At 46.4% G+C, this 18,794-nt stretch overlaps 2 protein-coding genes across 7 annotated transcripts in view; both read left to right on the top strand.

The window, feature by feature from the left end:
* Positions 1–3,555, top strand: part of MARCHF8 (membrane associated ring-CH-type finger 8) — a 99,255-nt gene extending 95,700 nt beyond the window's left edge. For all 4 annotated transcript variants that reach the window (XM_075025943.1, XM_075025945.1, XM_075025944.1 and 1 more), the window contains one exon: positions 2,187–3,555. In XM_075025943.1, coding sequence (XP_074882044.1) covers positions 2,187–2,491 — 305 coding nt within the window. In that variant the 3' untranslated portion in view covers positions 2,492–3,555. The remainder of the gene's footprint in view (positions 1–2,186) is intronic.
* Positions 3,556–16,476: 12,921 nt separating this feature from the next.
* ALOX5 (arachidonate 5-lipoxygenase) overlaps positions 16,477–18,794 on the top strand; it is a 34,897-nt gene continuing 32,579 nt past the window's right edge. For all 3 annotated transcript variants that reach the window (XM_075025941.1, XM_075025942.1, XM_075025939.1), the window contains exon 1: positions 16,477–16,710. In XM_075025941.1, the coding sequence (XP_074882042.1) occupies positions 16,561–16,710 (150 nt within the window). In that variant the 5' untranslated portion in view covers positions 16,477–16,560. The remainder of the gene's footprint in view (positions 16,711–18,794) is intronic.

Here is an 18,794-nt window from a genome sequence, read left to right as displayed (position 1 = left end):
CTTAGCTAATTTAGTCTTGAATTGGAACACTTACTGAGCAGATAAGGACGTAAGCATTTGTTTGCTGCTGTGGCTACCTTTTAACTGGGCAAAACCAGAACGGTTTTTAAAAAGAGAAGTAAGAGGAACCTAAATTCAAATCTTTGAGATAAATCAACAGAGTTTACTTTCCGTTCGGTCATCTGTGAGGTGGGTTAGCACAAGTTTCCTGTGAGAGCCATGTTAGACTGGAGAAATTTTTATGAGTGGTTGTGCTTGAAGCAGAAGAAATTCAGGTTGATTCTTAGGACTCCAGTTCACACAACTGAGATGAGGTGCACTGCAATTCATGTAGTGGCTGCCACCCCACTGCAGGGATGTCTTAACTTCTTGAATAGTAGGTTTTCTTTAGTATGCCAGCTGTAAACTTAGCAAACTAAAATCTCTTTACCTGGGTATGCTGGGCTGCAAATTTGCAGCTATCACAGAACTGTTTCTCAGGCAGCTGAGCTGTCCCTGAAGGTGGGGATAGAAGGGACAGGGTATCTACCAAGGCTGGGAGCCATTAGAGGGCAAGTTGTCCTTGCTCACAGAGCATTGCATGCCAACTAGACATGCAGGTGGAAAATGTTTTGCTGCTGATTGAAGAGCATCATCTGGGGAGGTGGCTAAGCATCAATAAATCTACAAATCCACAGACCTCTTACAGTCTCTTCAGAGCAGAATCACACTTCAAACTGAAGAGTTTTGCTGTCATTTCTCATTTGGGCTGTAGTTTGATCGTTCATGACTTCAGGAAGCTGCTTGGAACGCAATCTTTTAGTTTCTGTTCCATCCAACCCCACCTCTTCCATGTACAGTGAAAATTGTTGGTCTTTCAGCATAAGGTTTCCATATGATAATGAAAGGCATATGCTTTCAAAGATTTATTGTCTCCAGGTTATTTTAGCCGATAAATATATTAGATGAACATGAATAGGAGGAATAGTGTGAATATTTAGTACGTGTTATGGTGCCTCTTTTGCTTCCTTCATTTGGATACTAAATCTGGGGAGTGCTGTAATGAGCTGGGAGGTGTGGGGAGTGTGCTGGGTATACATTCATGTCTGCACAGGGGCAAGCATATACTATCACTGCCAACAGATGGCATCAGATAGCTCACCTGTGAATCAGAGGTTCAGGTATTAATCATGGGTGGGATTTCATCAGTAGTCACGCTGCAGTGCCCTTTGTATTTTGGGACTAAAATATTTTCATTCCTCCCATGCTACCTTGCATTTCCAAAAGAACACTGGCCTGTATCTCAGTAAAAACTTTGAAGTCTTGGAAGGCCGTGATTTTATTCTCTGAGAAACCTGATAGTGCGTGGTTCAGCATGGTTTCATATGCATCTTATGATGCTGCTTATCTTTAAAGAGGAGAGAGGCTGCATGAATACAGAACCTATATAAGCAGAAGTTGTATAAAATGAATAGTCTCTCATTTAAAAGTAGTTGATGGAGATGTAACAAGATCCAGTATCTAAAATTTCAAGCTAGACAAATTCAGGAAAAGTAATGGTGGTCATTTTTAATGACAGAAGGTAAGGTTGCCAGAACGCTTCAGCCTCTCCAACACTGGCAGTTTTGCATCAGAAGAGATGTTCTGGTTCAACTACAAGTTACTGGGTCTAATGCAGATAAAATTGTCTGGTCTGCATAACGAACATGTCAAGCTAGATGGTAACAATCATTCCCTTTTGAGTTTAAAAACTACGGCTCTGTGTACTGTGTGATCACAGAGTGGAACAGACTTCCTAGGTCACTGAGTTGAATCTCCTGCTATGAAGAGGAAATGATGCCATAGAATCCCTTTCATAATCATATCCAATTTTTGTTTAAAAACAGGTATAAAAGGACCTAAACGTATTACTGGCTGTTGCCTTGACTCTGTAATTGTGCTGCACAAGGGCTCAGACACTGAGAATCAATTGCTTTGGTTTTGCTCTGGTGGGTGAGAATAAATGTGATATGTGAAGTAGAAGTCTGCATGTGTTTGACTTGAAGGGGGAAAAAAAAAAAGGCCAAATGAAAAATGGCAAAATAAGAATAGTTTCCATGGCCCAAACTCTGACAGGTTCCTTACAGGATGTTTTTGAGAGATCCAATGTAGTCAAGCCAATATTGACCAGGTCCTTTTTCTTCTTTTTTTTATTTCCTTTCTTCCAGGGATTCTAGAGTGGCCATTTTGGACTAAGCTGGTGGTTGTGGCTATTGGTTTCACTGGAGGACTTCTGTTCATGTATGTACAATGCAAAGTGTACGTACAGCTGTGGAAGAGACTTAAAGCTTATAACCGAGTAATATATGTACAAAACTGTCCGGAAACTAGCAAAAAGAATATTTTTGAAAAACCTGCACTAATGGAGCCAAACTTGGAAAGTAAAGAAATGCTTGGGGTTCACCATTCAGACACGAACTCTTCACATTACACAGAGCCAGAAGACTGTGCTGCAGAAATCCTTCACGTCTGATTGCTGGGTGGGAGGGCTGTTTCTGTATGTCCTTGAAGATTTAAAATATCATTGTTTACTGCAAACTGCTCTACCTTTTTAAAATCAGCTAACAGCTGAGGGCTGGCGGATGAATTTTTTTACATTTGTTTTATGTTGGAATTTTTTTAAAATCCCTTGGCATATCTGTCAATGTCATCATGGCTGCATACCTCTCAATGTTTAGTCTCTCATACTGGCTGATCAAAGAGCCACAGGATAGTGGGTAGAATGAGCCTTGGGTTTGGTATCAAGCAAGCCGCTAGTGAACTGTCATCAACTTCATGGAGTCTGTTACTTTAGAAGATGGCTCTAAATGATTCTGGAATATGTGTAGAGTGGGGTTTGTTTGTTTGTTTGTTCTGTAGCATGCTGAAGGAGGTTGTCCCAGATGTTGAGGGAAATGAGAGAGCAAGAGTCTAATCTACTGCTAACACTGCCACTAACATTTTTTCTTAGGCAGCAGGTGTAAAATTTTGCTTTACATATTGTGATGAGACTTACAAAGCATATAGCACTTTTAAAAATCTTTATTTTGTAATATGTGTGTCAAATGAGAATGAAACTTGAAAGAATGTGTCATTTTCAAAACATTTCTTCATTCTTTACCCCCTCTATTCTTCTGGAACATAAACCTCTTGCCTTATAAAAAAAAAAAGTTAAAAAAAATTCCAACCTGTGATTTCCAACACATGCCCACATTATCTTACTAAACATAACACTAAAAAACTCTGCCTCTTTGGGTTTCCTTTGAGGAGCAATTTTTTTCAAAGGGTATTGCACTTATGATTTGTGTATGGGGAAAAGTGGATGTGTACAGTGTTCATTTTCAATGCGTAATGGTTTCAGTGCTGTATTTGGGGGATTGGTTTTGGGTGGTTTTTTTCCAACAGGTCAGACCATCAACACACCTGCACATATATACCTGATGTAACTTTCATTCCAAACCATTGGCAAAGGGTTTCTTGCTATATTGGTAAAAATGTGAGCTGTTATGGAAAAAAAGATACTTAGTCAATACAGGTGAAATTGGTTTTCCTTCTTTAGTGCTGTGTCATGTGTGAATTACCCAAGAATTTGACATTGTCAGAGGAGATGCTGAGATCAAAGTCTAGGAAATAAATATTGCATTAAGCGGATGAGTGTAAAAATACCTGCCTGGTTTTAGTCCTGGTGTGATGCATTACATGGTCAGAGAATAGTTTTGTCTGTGCTTTTGAATTTGGGACTAGCTTTTTAATCAGTCAGCCTTAATGAAAAGAGAGGGACAGCTTTAAAATCTGTTTGCAGGACTTTAGACAGAGTTGCTGAAAGCCTAGGGTGTGTGCTGTTAATTCGCTTAACCAATCTGCTTCACTGAACCACTGTCCAGCTTCAAGCCCTCATTTAACCAAAGTTTCAGTGTGACTGGAGCAGAAATGAAGCCCCATGAAAAGTCAGCACATGAGGCCTCTGCATTTGAAAGCTGACTTTCCCTACCTGAGCTCTATCTAAATCTCTGTAAAGTCAATGATAATCTTCTGGTTGGTCTTAGTAGAAGTTGCCTGGACTTCTCAGTTAGGTAAAAGCTTCAGTTTTCTTGTTGAGATACTGAACTAAATCCCCAGCTTTGGTTCAGGTTTTACTTAGTCTTTTTCAAGTACAACTTTCATTGGGCAAGTTCTTTTCATAATAAAAGTGGTTGCTTTAAGACTTCCCAAAGAATAACAGTAAGAGATCAGTGATTTTTTTTTCCTTAAAATGTAGTATTAATTTATTTCTAAATTAGTATTTTAAAAGAAGGCAGAGAAGGGGCTATGGTAAGAGAACACATGACAGTAGTTTCTAAGAGCTGTTGGAGGAAAAACGTGTGTGTGCGTGTGTGCTTCTGCATCATCTCATGCTTGAAGCTTAGTGGCTGTGATCGTCATGAACAACAACATGGTACCTTGTTCCTGGGATGTTTTAAAATACCCAGACCTCTAGGCAGTCGTAGCAAAGCTGCACTGGCATGGGTTTGCGTACTGTGCTAGGTGTCAGGATGTCCCATGCTTACATGATACAGGCAGACAAACCTTGCATACCCTGCTAGTATCGGGGCAGCAGTCTTCATGACCATGCGCAGGTAGAGTTTGTTGCCTATGCCTGCCATAATTTAAAGTGCAATTACTCGGGCCCTTTCCTGAACTCTGCTGTGGGTGAGCCTCTTCTATTACGAGAACCCAGATAATACACTGTCTTGTTTTATTTTCTATTTTGTTCTGTGAAAAGGTTTACTAGGTAAACTCAGGTGGGTTAAATATCAGGTCTTGCACACCTTCATCATGTTCTTCTGAAATGCCCAAGTGCACAAGGCTTACATGTCTGCGAGATGCTCACGTTACAGCTGCGAGGTGCACAGAATCAGCTGCCGACTGATGCTGTGAGCGTTCTCATCCAATCTGTGGCCAGCAGGTGAAATGAAAATGGACAAGTTCAGGTGTGAAACCTGCTTGTTCTCCAGCTTAAACCAGAGAGGCCCTGGTGCCTGACCAATGTTCTGACAAGTGCCGATGTGGCATACTGCAGCGTGCTGGTCCTGCTTCAGTCACTGTCACACGTGATTCTTGGTGAAACATTGTGAAATCTCATGTGGTGTTTTGGAAGCTCCATGTGGCACATGCCAGCTAGTGTTCAGTGTATTCAGGATGCTGAAGGCTTTTGCTGTGCTCCTGCGTATCTTAATTTAGGAATAAAAGTCATCTCCAGCAAAATCATCTAGGGAAGAATATTTGTGGATGAAACTGTTTTAGCCAGTGTTGCTGCTAACCATTCCCTCTCCCAGCAGGTCTTTTCTGAAGGAAAATTAAGGCCTAATATTTAAACTCTTTATACTGCTTAGGAATGCTCATACCAGAAATGGCTGCAGAAAAGATCCATCTGTAAGGGGTTTTCATTTATGCTGGTCATACTTTTCATGCTGATTCTTGCTTGGTGTTAACAGTGGGCTTCTGGAGCTGCAGTTCTTCGCTTCTGCATGGTGCCATCAAACGGTGTGAGAAGGCTGAACGGTGCTTTTCCCTTCTTTCTCCTCAAGGAGATACTGTTGACTTGTTTTCAGCTTCCAGCTGGGAGGCACTGATGCTAGCTCAGGTGATATCTGTCCTTCCCACCCATATGTCAGTAAGGGGAATGACCACCCCCTGTCAGGCCAGGCTTTCCAACACTTCCTTCTGGCAGCTTTTGAAATGACTGAAATAGAAGTCTGACTTTTTTTGGTCCTTGTTCCTTGGCCAAAGTTAGTTCAGGTTACTTGGGACTTTTCTGAGACCAGAATTTAAGTATGAGGGAGTATAGGCTTAATGCCATCTACCACGATCCCTTCCCTAGATTGCCAGAGCCTTTGCTGGTATGTCCCATGCCCTAGACATCTGACCAGACTCCCGTTCTATTGACTTAAATCCTGTCCAAAAAAGCACCAGCTGTGCCAAGGAAATTTCCCCACCATGTCGTATTTGGTATATCTGCCAGGTCATGAACATGCATTATGTTAGAAATACAGGTGTGTGCTGCAGAAGGTTGATCTCATTTAAGAGATCATGAGATGTTAAATTCCTGTGAATTCTCAGGACTTTCTTCAACTGTAACCCTGTATTATGGGAGCAGGGGTGGTGTTTTAAATGTTGCCCTGTGTTCTGAAGAGATGGCCAGACCTGAGGACAGCTTCCTGTGGTTGAACATCATTGAGATGGGCTTTGCTTCAGCAGGAGGGATTCGATGAAGGTTACACTGAGCCTGCAAGGGGTTAGAGAAGTGCTAGGCCTCTGTGCTGTACCTGGGAGGTCCTGGGAAGCAATGGTAACTCCATGTCCAAGCCCACTTCTGCCAATCCCCTGTACTGATCAGAGCATCAGTCCCACTAGTGGCTGTAAGGAAGGGGTCTGCTTGGGGTGCCACTCTTCAGAAACCTTTATAGTGATGCATGGATATGGCCACACTTGGGAGCTGGTTGCTTCTGCCCTGTGTTTGGCTGGGTAAGTATCTATTACAAAGTTGGACCTGGGTCCAAATTTCTCCTAAAGCTGAAGTGTGTTAAGATACAGATTTCTGGGGTAGTCCGCTGTGGAGATTGTGGCCAGCAATGAAAGGGATGTCGGTGACTCTGCATTGGGTTCCTCTCAAATGTGGGTGAAACAGGGCAAATACAAAAGCAAGGATATTGCTGGCTGGATTTTCACAGCGTTATATTAGATATGCAAAGAAAACTTCTAAGCAGGACGTTTTTATTTTGTGATTATTTTTTAGTTTTGAGATATTGCAGTGTCTGTATATTCCAATGAAGTACTGAAAGCACTTGTCTTTGTGTAGAAGAACTGTTTAAAAATTGCAGCTGATCTTGTATTTAGGTAAAACATTTGTAGATAGGTAATTGTATAACGTTAAACAACTTTACACTGGCATGTGTTGTATAGTTTATACAAGACACTTCACACTTCTGCAGAATTTTTTAGTTAGTAAATTTCTAGTAACTTAAATGTATAGTTTTGTATCCTTTCATGTGTGTTTGTTTTCTCAGTATTACCACTTGCAGAATTATTTTTAGTTTCTTAAACTGTAATTGGTTATTTGTGTGTGATACACAGGGTTATTGACTGCAGCAATAAAGTGTTTCTATAAAAAAACCAGAACAAAACAAAACCATTATAGTATCCATTTTGTTTGAAAAAGCATTAAGAGGCCCATGTGAGAGAAAAATTGAGCTCTCCAGTGTCAAGATGATGTTCAGAGTTACTTTCACTGGAGTAAACACGGAACTTGATGGCTCTTCAGTGTGGCAGGCCAACGCAGAGTAGCATCCCATGACAATTTGATGTTAAAGTGATTCATAATGATAAAGGGATAGGTAACCATGAGAATAAGTGGGCGAGTCCTTCGATGCAGTGAGAAGATAGACCATGCAGGTGCTTTGGGCTCAGATGCAGGAATCATGGGGAGAATTTTCTGGCTTATGCCATGCAGGAAGTGGGGAGAGAGGATTCCTGTGGGCCTTAAAATCTGGAGCTTCTGGAATCAACACTGAGTGTTGCTATGAATGCTTCATGTCTGAAGTCAGCGTTCTCACACACATCGGTTTCTATGCAGAGGTGCAGAGCAGAAGATGCTAGTTACTATGATTCTCCTCTAAGAAGAAAAATAATTTTGTGTAAGTGTGGAGTGGTGGATGGCTGCATTTAGCCTTGTCATGGTTTAACCCCAGTCAGCAACTAAGCACTATGCAGCCGCTCGCTCATTCCTTCCCACTCCCAGTGACGTGGGGAGGAGACTTGGGTGGGTGGGTATGGGGAAGTAAAACTTGTGGCTTGAGGTAAGAATGATTTAATAACTAAAGTAAAACACAATATAATAACAATAATAATATAATAATTGTTATAAAAAGGAATATTTTAAAAAAAAAGCTGAAGAAAAGACAAGTGATGCACAATGCAATTGCTCACCACCCACTGACAGATGCCCAAGCAGCGATCTGCCCCTCCCAGCCACACCACACCACACCCCAGTTTATATACTGAGCATGACGTTCTATGGTATGGAATATCCCTTTGGCTAGTTCAGGTCAGCTGTGCTGGCTGTGCTCCCTCCCAGCTTCTTGTACACCTGCTTGCTGGCAGAGCACAGGAAACTGAAAAAGCCTTAACTTAGGATAGGTGCTACTTAGCAACAACTAAAGCATCAGTGTGTTATCAACATTATTCTCGCACTAAATCCAAAACACCCTATGCCAGCTACTAAGAAGAAAATTAACTCTGTCCCAGCCAAAACCAGGACAAGCCTTCATTGCAGATCTCATGAGCATGATTTCAGTGCTATGTATGTTTTCATGCCAGGACCAAGCCTCAGAACAGGAAGTCTTCAGCAGTTTCTCTTGAATAGGTTTCTAGCACCAGTAGGTCAAGGAAAACAGCTATCTGCGTGGTGTGAGAAAGCTTATAACAGAAGTATAAATGCCAAAGAGCAAATAAGATCTGGAAAGTTGTGTCTGTAACAGACAGAAGGCAGCTCAAAGAAAGTAATTTATATTTCTTTTTAAGGAGTGATTAGTTTTTAATTTTCTTTTAGGTAAGAAAGGGGAGGAAATCTTAATACTGCAACCCTAAAGAGGTGCCTCCGATGCAAAACAAAGGGCTCTGTCCTATATTCCTTTAGTGAAGCAAGTCTGGTTGTAGTAAATTAAGCTATTTACATGAAGTTTGCAAACCCACCAGCAAGACCTCTATAGAAACACACCATGCTGAAGAGATGGTAAGATAGTTTCCAGGGCCTGCTGTTTGACTGACAGTCTCTGGGATGAAAAGCTGATAGGAGGTTTAAGAAACAGAGCCGGTAGAGTCATCTGGCTGCTGGTTAAAAAGTGCTCCTCATCTTGGGTTCAGGCACTCAAGCTAATTACAAAATAACTTCCTTGCTCTTGTAAACCTTATTTTCATCTGAAAGAGTATTACTGTCACTGTGTGAAGTGTGTCCATCTCCGAGGTGGAGCAGAGCAGTGGCTCAGCGGCACATGGTACAGCTGCGGATCCAGGAATAGGATTTTTCAGCTGGAGCCGTCTGGTGAGTAGTTACTGGTATCTGGCTGGCAGGATGGGCATGACTTGCCTCTCAGAGCGGGACAGAGGGAGGCTGTCGGGAGGCAGGAGGGCAGCAGCAGGGCTTGGCAAGATCCACCTGAGTGCCCTGTGGAGGCTATGGAGGTGTCAAATGGTGTAACTCCAGCTGCTGACTCTCAGAACCAAGCCCCAAGAGTCTCAAAAGCCAGGCTTGTGCCTGCACTGCTGCTCAGCCCATCCTCAGGGACTGTACATCTTCCTCCAATTCCCCTCTTCCCACAGCCCTCCTGTGGACTGCTCTCCTGTCACCCACCCCCTCCATTTCAGATGTCCCTGTCCCAGCCTATTCACCCATATCACGGTGTGTTTGCCCCTTTCCATTCATACTACTCGTGCAACACATATTTCCTTCCTCTCCCCCACCCCTTCCTCTTTCACCCCTGTCATTTCTCAGTCATTCAGCTTGCCTCTGGGCAAGGCTAGGCAGAGAGGGTTGTGCTGGGAGGAAGCAAATTACAATCAGCAGGTGATTCATAGGAATGACCATGGAAGTACCCAAAACGGACGCTGCGCAAATACAGCTCAGTGTCCACCTGCAATGTCCACAGTTTTTCCTGTAAATCCTCTAGGCTCCAGTCTCTGTTGTGTAGGATGCTCTCTGACATTTTGGGGTTGTATTGAGTTACCACAATACAGACAGTCAGAAGAGGATGCTTTTTCACAGTCTTGGGCTGGATGGTTGACGTCAGAAAATCAAGTAAGAATATCTCATTATAGAACAAGAACTGAACAGATGAAAAATTCATTCATCTTGGCTAAATGGAGAGAGAGGGGAATTCAGAAAGGAGGCAGGGGAGGGTTTGTTTTTTTTAAATCATAGGAGCTCTGGGTAAAGGAAACAGGAAGCAAGTTCAGTGTGTTACACAGGGTAGAATAATTGGAAATGTAATATTGCTCAGACAGGGTCAAGTGATGGCAAACTTTAAGAATAATCTTTTAAAGTGTATTCTAGGGAAAAGGCAAGATTGGTGGCAGAGGAACTGAAAGCTGAAAACAGAGAGGAGACCTTGCTTGAGAGTGTTAAGGAGATGAATGGAGTTGTTTCAAAGGCTTTAACACCAGAGGAGGGTTTGAAATAACTGAATAAAACACCAGAAGGCTGCACAGAGCAGAGTGGGGAGAACACCACTCAAGGTGTTCTTGTTAAGTCCCAACACTTCAAGGAATCAGGCTTGCAATTCCTAACATTTTTAAGACTTCACTAAAATTAACCTCCCAGTCGTTTTTGCTGAGTGCCCCCTGCTGTGCTGGTTTGCTCTGACACCCTCTGACTCAAAGGCCACCTGCAAACAAGGCCTGACAAGGAAGCTTAGAAGAATTCATCACTGTTAGAGCCATCTAACAGTGTCTGCTGCTGGGGACAGCTGATTCCTTTGTCAAGCAAAAGTTATCCTTGTGGTTGGGAGAGAATAGGAAATGTCTCAGGCTGATGACTTGATCCCAACTGAGAAAGCATGGCTGTCTCAGAGAGTGTATGACTACATACACTTCTTGATATGACTTCATAACTGTTTTACCCCTGAGCATCCCAAATTAACTCACAAAGTACCATTGTTCCCTTCCTGTGGATAAACAGAGGTCTCTCTAGAGTCTGGGTTGCCTCTTGTCTTGCTCTCATGTTTAACTTCTTGCTTTTGAAAGTGCTCTGTTAAAAGAGAACTGATTCTGATTGTGGGATTAGCTAAACCAGCGTTTCTCATGCCAGCAAGATGATCGTTTATTTTATCCCAAAGCTGTGCTTTCAGGACCATGCTACATTCATGGGCACACCTAAGCAGTTGATGCACACCAGAGAAATTGGACAGAAAGTAAACCAAGCCATTCCATTGAGCAGCTTCCTTGCAGCCCCGGCCCAAACTAAGCTGTGGTAGAAGTTAAACATATTATTTCAGGGATTAATTTGGACCTGCCTGTCTTCAGATTGGAGCTGATATTGCACAAGCCTCTGCCAGGACTCTTCCTTTGCTGCTGGGGCTTAGGACTTTTGCACCAGTCTTCAGTCTCCCACTGCTATTCTAGTTTTGCATTTCTCAAACGCGTGCAGCACCAAATGATACCAAAAGAGTAGCCACTAATGCGGCCGTATTCCTTGTGCTTGCCTTGTCCATGGCTTACCTGTCCCATGCCTCTGCTCTCCCCTTCTCTTTAGCAGTGTTACCTGTGCAGCCTCCCAGCACTGATCTGGGGAGGGGAAGCCTGAAAACAGGCTGCCTTCTCTCTGTCTTCCTCCTCTCCTCTTCTTGCAAAGTGCCAGAGTAGGACTGCTACATCCGTGGAGGCAGTGAGAGGATCTGCAGATTTAGGTGGAAGTGCTGAGGTCAGGCAGTCCCAGATCCCATGGTCCTGAGGGCTGAGGAAGTTGTCCTAACATCCTGCTAAATGGGATGGAGGATCCAAGGAACACCACCTCAAAAAAGGGATAGGAAGTTCATGGGGAGAGAGAGAGACTCACAGCCCCTTGCAATCTGGATGATCCCTTGCACAAAAGGTATAAAAAGATATAGCAAGTGTTCATATAGCAACCCCACTGGGGGTCTGTAAGAGATTGAGCTGGTGTCAGAATTGCCACCACCTGGATGGCAGAGCAAGGACAGTCTGTGCTGAGCTTTGCAATCCTAGAGTTAATTTCTGGACACTCTGAGCTGGGACAGAGGCAGGTCTATGAGCAAGGGGCTTTTTCTTCCTGTTCTGGTGGAGCAATACACAATGAGCACCCATATGTTCTCAGCTATTAAGCCCATGCCCTTTAGATTATTTATGTAGCTTGGAAGTTTCTTTAGGCTCTACTGATCCTCCGTCATTTGTTAATTACTATGTTGTATCATTCCTCCCCACTCCCAGTCCTTATTAGCATATTTCAGGAGAGCCATCTGCCCACCCAAATTGCCCATAGCCTCAGGAGGTCTGTAAGATATGTGACATGCTCACAGAACAACCTTGTTTTTCACTGGCATTGCAAGGAGATAAAGAGGGACAGCAGCTGACTTCCGCTGTGAATTTCCACATAGTAAATCTCAGTGATGCTTAGGTGAATGGGAGCTGTGAATAACAAGTGGCAAAATCCATGGGAGAGTAGACGTGCCCCCCACTAACACACAGGCAGCTCAGGGATAGCAGCTGCTCATGTTTTAACGGCCTCGTTTCTCAGCTCCCTGCTTGTGAGTGCACAGATCCCACCACTGCCTTGTGAATCCATCTTCAAGCAAGGAGTGAGGTGGGCGAGATGCACAGGGGCTCGAGTGCAGAGCTGATGCAGGGAGCAGTTGCTTGGGGAGAAGTAAGCCTGGGCTCGCCGCCTGCTGTCGGGTCAGCAAACCTGCCTGGTTTTGCAAGCAGGTGCCAGAAACCAGGGCCGGGCCTCAGCAGCTGCGCACACAAGCGCCGTCTGGGATGAAGGCAGTTATTGATAGCGGTTAGGGATGGATTACTCTGAGACCTTTTGCATTTTTACGCGGGCAGAGGAAGTAATATAGCACTCCACCTAAGAGCAGCCCCATCTTCAAACAGAATTCTGTTTTCCACCCCGGCAAAGGAGGTCACCCGCGCCCGTCAGCTCTCGGGCTGTTTCTCGCTGGGCTGCGGGCAGGGAGGGGCCCGGCGGGGTGGGGCGGGGCGCGCCCAGCAGGGGGCGCTGCCGCCCCGGCCCCCGCCGCCCCCGCCGCCCCCGCCGCCCCCGCCGCCCCCGCCGCCCCCGCGCGGGCGCTTTCCGTGGGGCGGGTCCTCAGGCGGCTGCGGGCCGTCTCCCTCCCGCGGCGATTGCAAACCCTGCTCGCTCCCAGGCTCGGGCTTCGCGGGGACTGCGATCTACCCGAGGTCCAGAGGGACCTTGCGGCCCAAAGCCTTCGGCATTAGAGGGCGGCGGTGGTGGCTGAGCGCCTGGCCCATGCGCGGGCTGCCGGTCCTCGGTGCCCGGGGCAGGGGTGCCGCCTGGCACCTGGGCCAGGAAGGCCCCGATCCCAGCGTGCGTCTTGCAGGCCGCGTCTCCCTTGGTCTCCATGCCCTCCGCCACCGCCTTACCAAAGGGCTCGGTAGTCTGAAGTGCAGCAGCTGGAGGAGCAGGCAGAAGCGGTGAGGATGGCCGTGTGCCTTAAGGGGGTCGGTGGTTTCGGAAACTGGGTCTTCCTCGGCCCGAACGGCTCAAGCCTCCCTCTCCGTCGCCGGGCGGCGTACTGTGTGCGTGGTGCGGAACCGTCTTCCCCTTGCAGTTCAGTTGCCGTGTCAAGGGAAGTCCGGAGTGGTGTTGGGGGAGCAGGGGGAACGCTGCAATGCAAGTCAGTGTCTGATCCCATGGCCTAATCTTTAGGACACTCACCTTGGATCCAGCTGTGGGATCCAACTGCTGCTTCCAAGAATGGCTTCCTTGTTTGACATCAAGCAGCCATCAGTTAAGACACGGTAGAGGATTGTGTTGGGGTCTCATACAGTGAGGGTCTCCTCAGGGGTGAAATAACGTAGTCTCTTGATAAAATGGTTTGATTTGGTTTTTGCATATCCTGCCTGCCATTTTGTTTGGCAGGATTTTGGTGAGGCATTTGAAATTCTACCAACAGTAAATATTATCAATAAATCTCTGAAGGTGGAAAACATGATAAAAGTGAGAGGTGCTGAAGGAACAGACTAAAAAGAGACATAGCTGTGAAGGGCCTGGTGAGAGGTAACATCCTTTCCTACAAATTTCATGTACAGGACTGAGCTTATCTAGTATTTTCTTTAATCAGTTGGTAAGAGGAGTTGTAATGCTGTAGGGAGACTCCCCAGTCACACCTCAGTACAGAAGAGACCTGAACCGGTCTGAAAACAAACAGAACTGATAACCCAGGGGAACAGGACAAAGACTTCAAATGCTGCATCGGAGCTGAAACACAAAGAAACATGGAAACTCACCGCTCAAGGTTTGAACACCACTTTGCTCCATATTTGCAGCAAAAATGAAGGTGCCCAGAAGGTGGCCTTGTGTCTGACAAAAGCTGATTCTGAAGCACTTGCTGTGTTAAGAAGGGTTTCAGATAAATCTTTCAGTGAAGGCTGTGAACCTAAATTTGGAAACTTTAGGGCTGACAGTACTTGTGCAAAAATGAAACTGATACATGATGTTTTTGAAATCTTATGTAAAGGAAAGAGGAACCCAAGGAAGAACTTCCAAGATTATGGTGCACTTTTATGGGGTAACATTGTCGATGGAAGGGATCGCGTGCACCAGTAAGGATCCCTTGTTTGTTAAATCTCAGGAGGAGAAATCAGATCTCTGGGCTGGGATTCTGCAGCTGTCTCAGATATGCCATGTTACAGTTGGCAATCTTGCACTTCTGGGTGTTACTTAAAAAGTAGCAGCGGACTAGAAATTCATGCTAAGCAATTCGGTAGAGCCAAGGCAGGCACAGTGGATTTTTTTTATATGCCTATATGAAAATACATACTCTGAATGTTGGGAGAGCCTTGAAATCTGAGTCATTATATAGCAAATGGTTGAGTCCCTATTTGTACAGAAGAGATGTAGAAGACCTTCCCTGACTTGTCTGGGTGAGCGTAGCCCAGTAACATCACACTTCTCTGACAGAAGAACAGGAATCTTTCCAGGGCATCGCAAGTTGTCCCCATTGCTGTGTGGCCACCACTGGCTGGCCACAGTGCATAAGACAGGCCACAATGCATCTTCGGTAGCTGCAATTTTAGAAGCTGAAGCAGAGACTCCATAAGCATATCTTGAGGTGTTGCACAGTGATCCAAGATGCAGCAGCCGTGCTGGAGTGAGGCATGAGGCACTCTGCAATTGGGCTTACCAGAACAGAGGTAGGTAGAGGCAGCAGCAGCTTCCAACTGCTGACTTTAATTGTTCTCTTCCTTTGTATTTGATGGTTGGTGGCTGATAATGCCCACTCAGCCTCACCTGTGGGCAGAGAGTGCCTCAGGCTGAAAGTGCTAACAAAGTATGATGTGTATGACACTAACTAATCCAGCACAATACCTGAGGTGCAAGTGTACCCTGAGAAAACACTTCTGAGATGGTTTTGATTTAGCTTGCTCTGCGTACCTGTCACTAGAAATTTGCAAGAGCAGAGAGGCCAGCTAGGCAAACTGCCTGACAGCAAGGAAACAAGGAGCTTGGTCTGATCCCAGAGCAATGGTGGAATGACACTGGGATCTGCAAAAGCGGCAACCTGGCTCCTTTCAGCACAGTATCATGCAGCTGCTGCTGGTAGCAGCATGAAGGAAGATCATGAGTGAGGTGCCAGGGGTGATAGCATGTGGTGTTTGGTTGCCTGATGAAAATGCAGGAGAATAGCGTTAGCGGTCTTGATGCCTAAGTGCTAAGTGTGCAGTGTTGCTGCTATGGGGTTATTTTCTGTGGGGTAGGTTGGGCTGTGGAAGAAGCACAGCCAGCTCTTCTGTTGCCTTAATGATAGCAGGTATTCGGTGCTTGGTATACTCAGGGTGGGAACTGTGAAATTGTGGGATTTTTAGAGTGCTTTGCGGAAATGGGGGTTTGGTTGTGTGTGTACAGCTCTGATGTGTAGATATGCTGGCAGTTAGCGTCACGCACAGTTGTGCAAAGACAACAGAGTGTTTGAGAAGCTTGGAGGAATGCAGGGAATAAAACATACCAGCAATAGTGCATATGGCGGTCTAGACCTGCGAAAAGGGCGAGTTGTATATGGATTTGCAGATTTGGTGTATATAATGAGGGTGTAGTATGGTGTGAGTATAGAGTGAGTAACTCCAGACAATAAAGAGAATGGGATATATGCAGTGTACGTGTCGGGGTAGATAATGGTAGTGTGTTGAGCTGGTGTAGTACACGTGTAAGGTTTGGGCACAGAAGAGTGTGTATGCCTGCAAACTGGGGTGATTAGGAGGTGAGGTTAGAGAGTGCAGAGCAGTTTGAGGGTGTGTGGATGAAATCCAGTAAGCGTAGAGGTGGTGAGGCATACCGAGCCGAGCGAGGGTGAGCTGTGCAAGGCTGTGCGCAGCTATGCCTGGCCGGAGCAGGATTCCTCTGCAGAGCAGCGTGCTGCATGCTCAGAGCTCCGAGCGCTGTGCAGGATTGTGCAACTGTGGAAGAATATCAAGAGAAAAGTGCTGCACGCAGGGCTGTGGAAAGTGTGCTGGTGTGGAGCTGGTGCAGAGTTGGAGGGCAGGTGCGCTACTAGGGCTGCAGCGCAGGGCGGCTGTGCCGGGAGAGGGGCGGGGAGCAGGCAGCGGTGCAGCGCGGGGGGGGCTGCGGCGAGGGCTGTGCGGGGTACCGGTACCGGGGTAGGTGTGCCGGGCGCCGGGGAAGGGGCGGGCAGCCGTGCGGTGGCGGAGGAGGAGGAGGAGGCGGCGCTGAGCAGGGTCCGGGCTAGGGCAGGAGCGCGGCTCGGCAGCGGCGGGTCGGGCCGGGTCGGTGGGGCCGCGCAGAGCCGAGCCGGGGCGATCCGCGTCGGTGGGACCATGCCGTCCTACACCGTGACGGTGGCCACGGGCAGCCAGTGGTTCGCGGGCACCGACGACTACGTGTACCTGACCCTGGAGGGCACGGCGGGCTGCAGCGAGAGGCACCTCCTGGACAAACCTTTCTACAACGACTTCGAGCGCGGCGCGGTGAGTCTAGCGGGGCGGGGGGGGACCCGCACCCTGCGGCCGCCCCGTGTCCCGTCTCTCCCTGTCCCCCCCCCCCCCGCCCCGGCGGTGTCCGAGGGCTTTCACCGCGTACGAGCCGTCGCGTATCTCCCTTCGCGGGTGCCGCGGGCCGGACCCGCAAGACCGGGGCCGGTGGAGCCTTCAGCGGTACCTCGCCCGGCGCCCCGAGGGACTGCGGCAGGGCTGGGCTTTTTTACGCTCCCGTCCCCGTGTGCCGGCGCTCCGGAGTGGGACACCGGGACCGAGGTGCCTGCTGCCATTCCCGGCCGCCCATCGCTGGCATCCTTGTCCTGGAGGTTAGCCCTGGCTGCGCTTGGTCAGTCGTGGGGAAGGAGGGGGCCCTTTGGTTCTGGCTTAGACCGGGCTTTCAGATGTCCTTGCACTTTCCTACAAATACTAAAAAAAATTGTGTTGTGCATCCTGTTGACAGGTGATGTTTAGGGTCAGTATTTACTAGTCGTTAGAGCCCTGATATCACCAAGGAATTAAACGAAGAGGTAAGAGCTTCCAGTGGGAATTACAACGCCAGCCAAGGGAGGTTTGTAGGGGAACTTCAATAAAAGTTGGAAAACAGCATGAACATGCAAGCGTGAGTGAGAATGAAGTTGGGACCGGGCTATCGGCTGTGCCATTCTTTCTAACCTTAATTTCTGCTGCGTGTTGTGCCCTGTCCTCTCTGTGATCTTATCACAATATCCAGGCTATCCATCTGTAATCGCTTATACTCTGCGCACTGTTTTAGAATGCCATTTATTTATTTGTGTATTGTCCCCTGTGAAAATAATAGATTCAGGTAATTTTTTCCCCCCCCTCCCAAAATGTGTATTTTATTTAGAAACCTACGTCACAGTTTCCAAAAGGTCTGATGAGATTTAAGCAACTTTGAAAGTTTTAACAAAGTGCTCATAAATCACTTTGGAAATGAGACATACCACTGCATCTACGGGTGAGACTTCACTGTCATGGTGCTGCTTTGCCTTTAGGTGTGTTTTTTTTAACCTTGGGGTTCACAGCCTAAGTTAGGTATCCGTTCTTTTCTGCATTAGGTGTCGCAGATATGGGTAACAGAAGTCAGCATTTTGAATAAGTGTTGATGGCACGTGTAGATATGGTCCCCAGGTATTTATAGCTGATGTTCTGAGGAGACGATCTAGCAAATTCAGGTGTGAGGACTTACCCGCCGCTGCTGTTGAGGTTACTTTCCTTCATGATTAAACATTCATTAGCTTAGAACCTTGTTATCTGAATCTCCCAAATGGACGCTCAGTCATTCTTTCTCTCTCATTCTGTGAACAGTCACATATTTTAAGCGAAGCTTAGCAACATTAGCAAGAGAGGTTGAAGAAGACCTCACACTGTCCTGCAAACTTAGGGTTAGGGTGCTCTCCCAGGAGGGATGAGCCCTGCCCAGCTGAGGAGATAAGCACCAGGGTCTCCAGCGACCAGGCGGTTTACTTTTATCCTTGGGCTACAAAAGAGGGTTTCACTGTCTTTGAGAGATAGATGGCTGTGATAGAGAGCCTGGCAGTACTCTGAACATCCGATTGGATTGGATCCTGTCACAGGGAGAAAATGCCATGATGTGATCATTAAGTACATGCTCAGCAGCAACTCTTGAACTGCTGTGGGAGCAGGTCCAGCAGGAGCAGAGGTACCTGCAAGCACTGGACCCCACTGGGTGAGGAAGCAATGAACGAAGGTTTGTGGATGTTAGTAGCATTACAGCAGAGGATCTGTGCACCCAAAAGGACTAGTTACATCTCCTCGGGAAGGTAGCTTTTAGGCACATTTGACGGTCTTCATCTGGGTCCTAGCATTTTACATAAAATGCATTGTTAGCTAAGTAAGCTTTCTGAGGCTGGGACTGTCTTTTTTTTTTGTCAAACTTGTTTTCAGGTGCAAAGGTTCTTGACTAAATCCAGATGAGGACTTTTGCTCCTCTCCAAATGAATTATTTCTATTAATTGTTATGTGTTTGATACTACGAATACGCAGGCAGTTTTTTCAGCATGTATTTATTGTGGAGAATGAGAATAACTCTGTGT

This window comes from Buteo buteo, chromosome 4 (assembly GCF_964188355.1).
Source record: "Buteo buteo chromosome 4, bButBut1.hap1.1, whole genome shotgun sequence".
NCBI classification, from domain to species: domain Eukaryota; kingdom Metazoa; phylum Chordata; class Aves; order Accipitriformes; family Accipitridae; genus Buteo; species Buteo buteo.
This window is presented reverse-complemented; position numbering and strand designations above follow the sequence as displayed.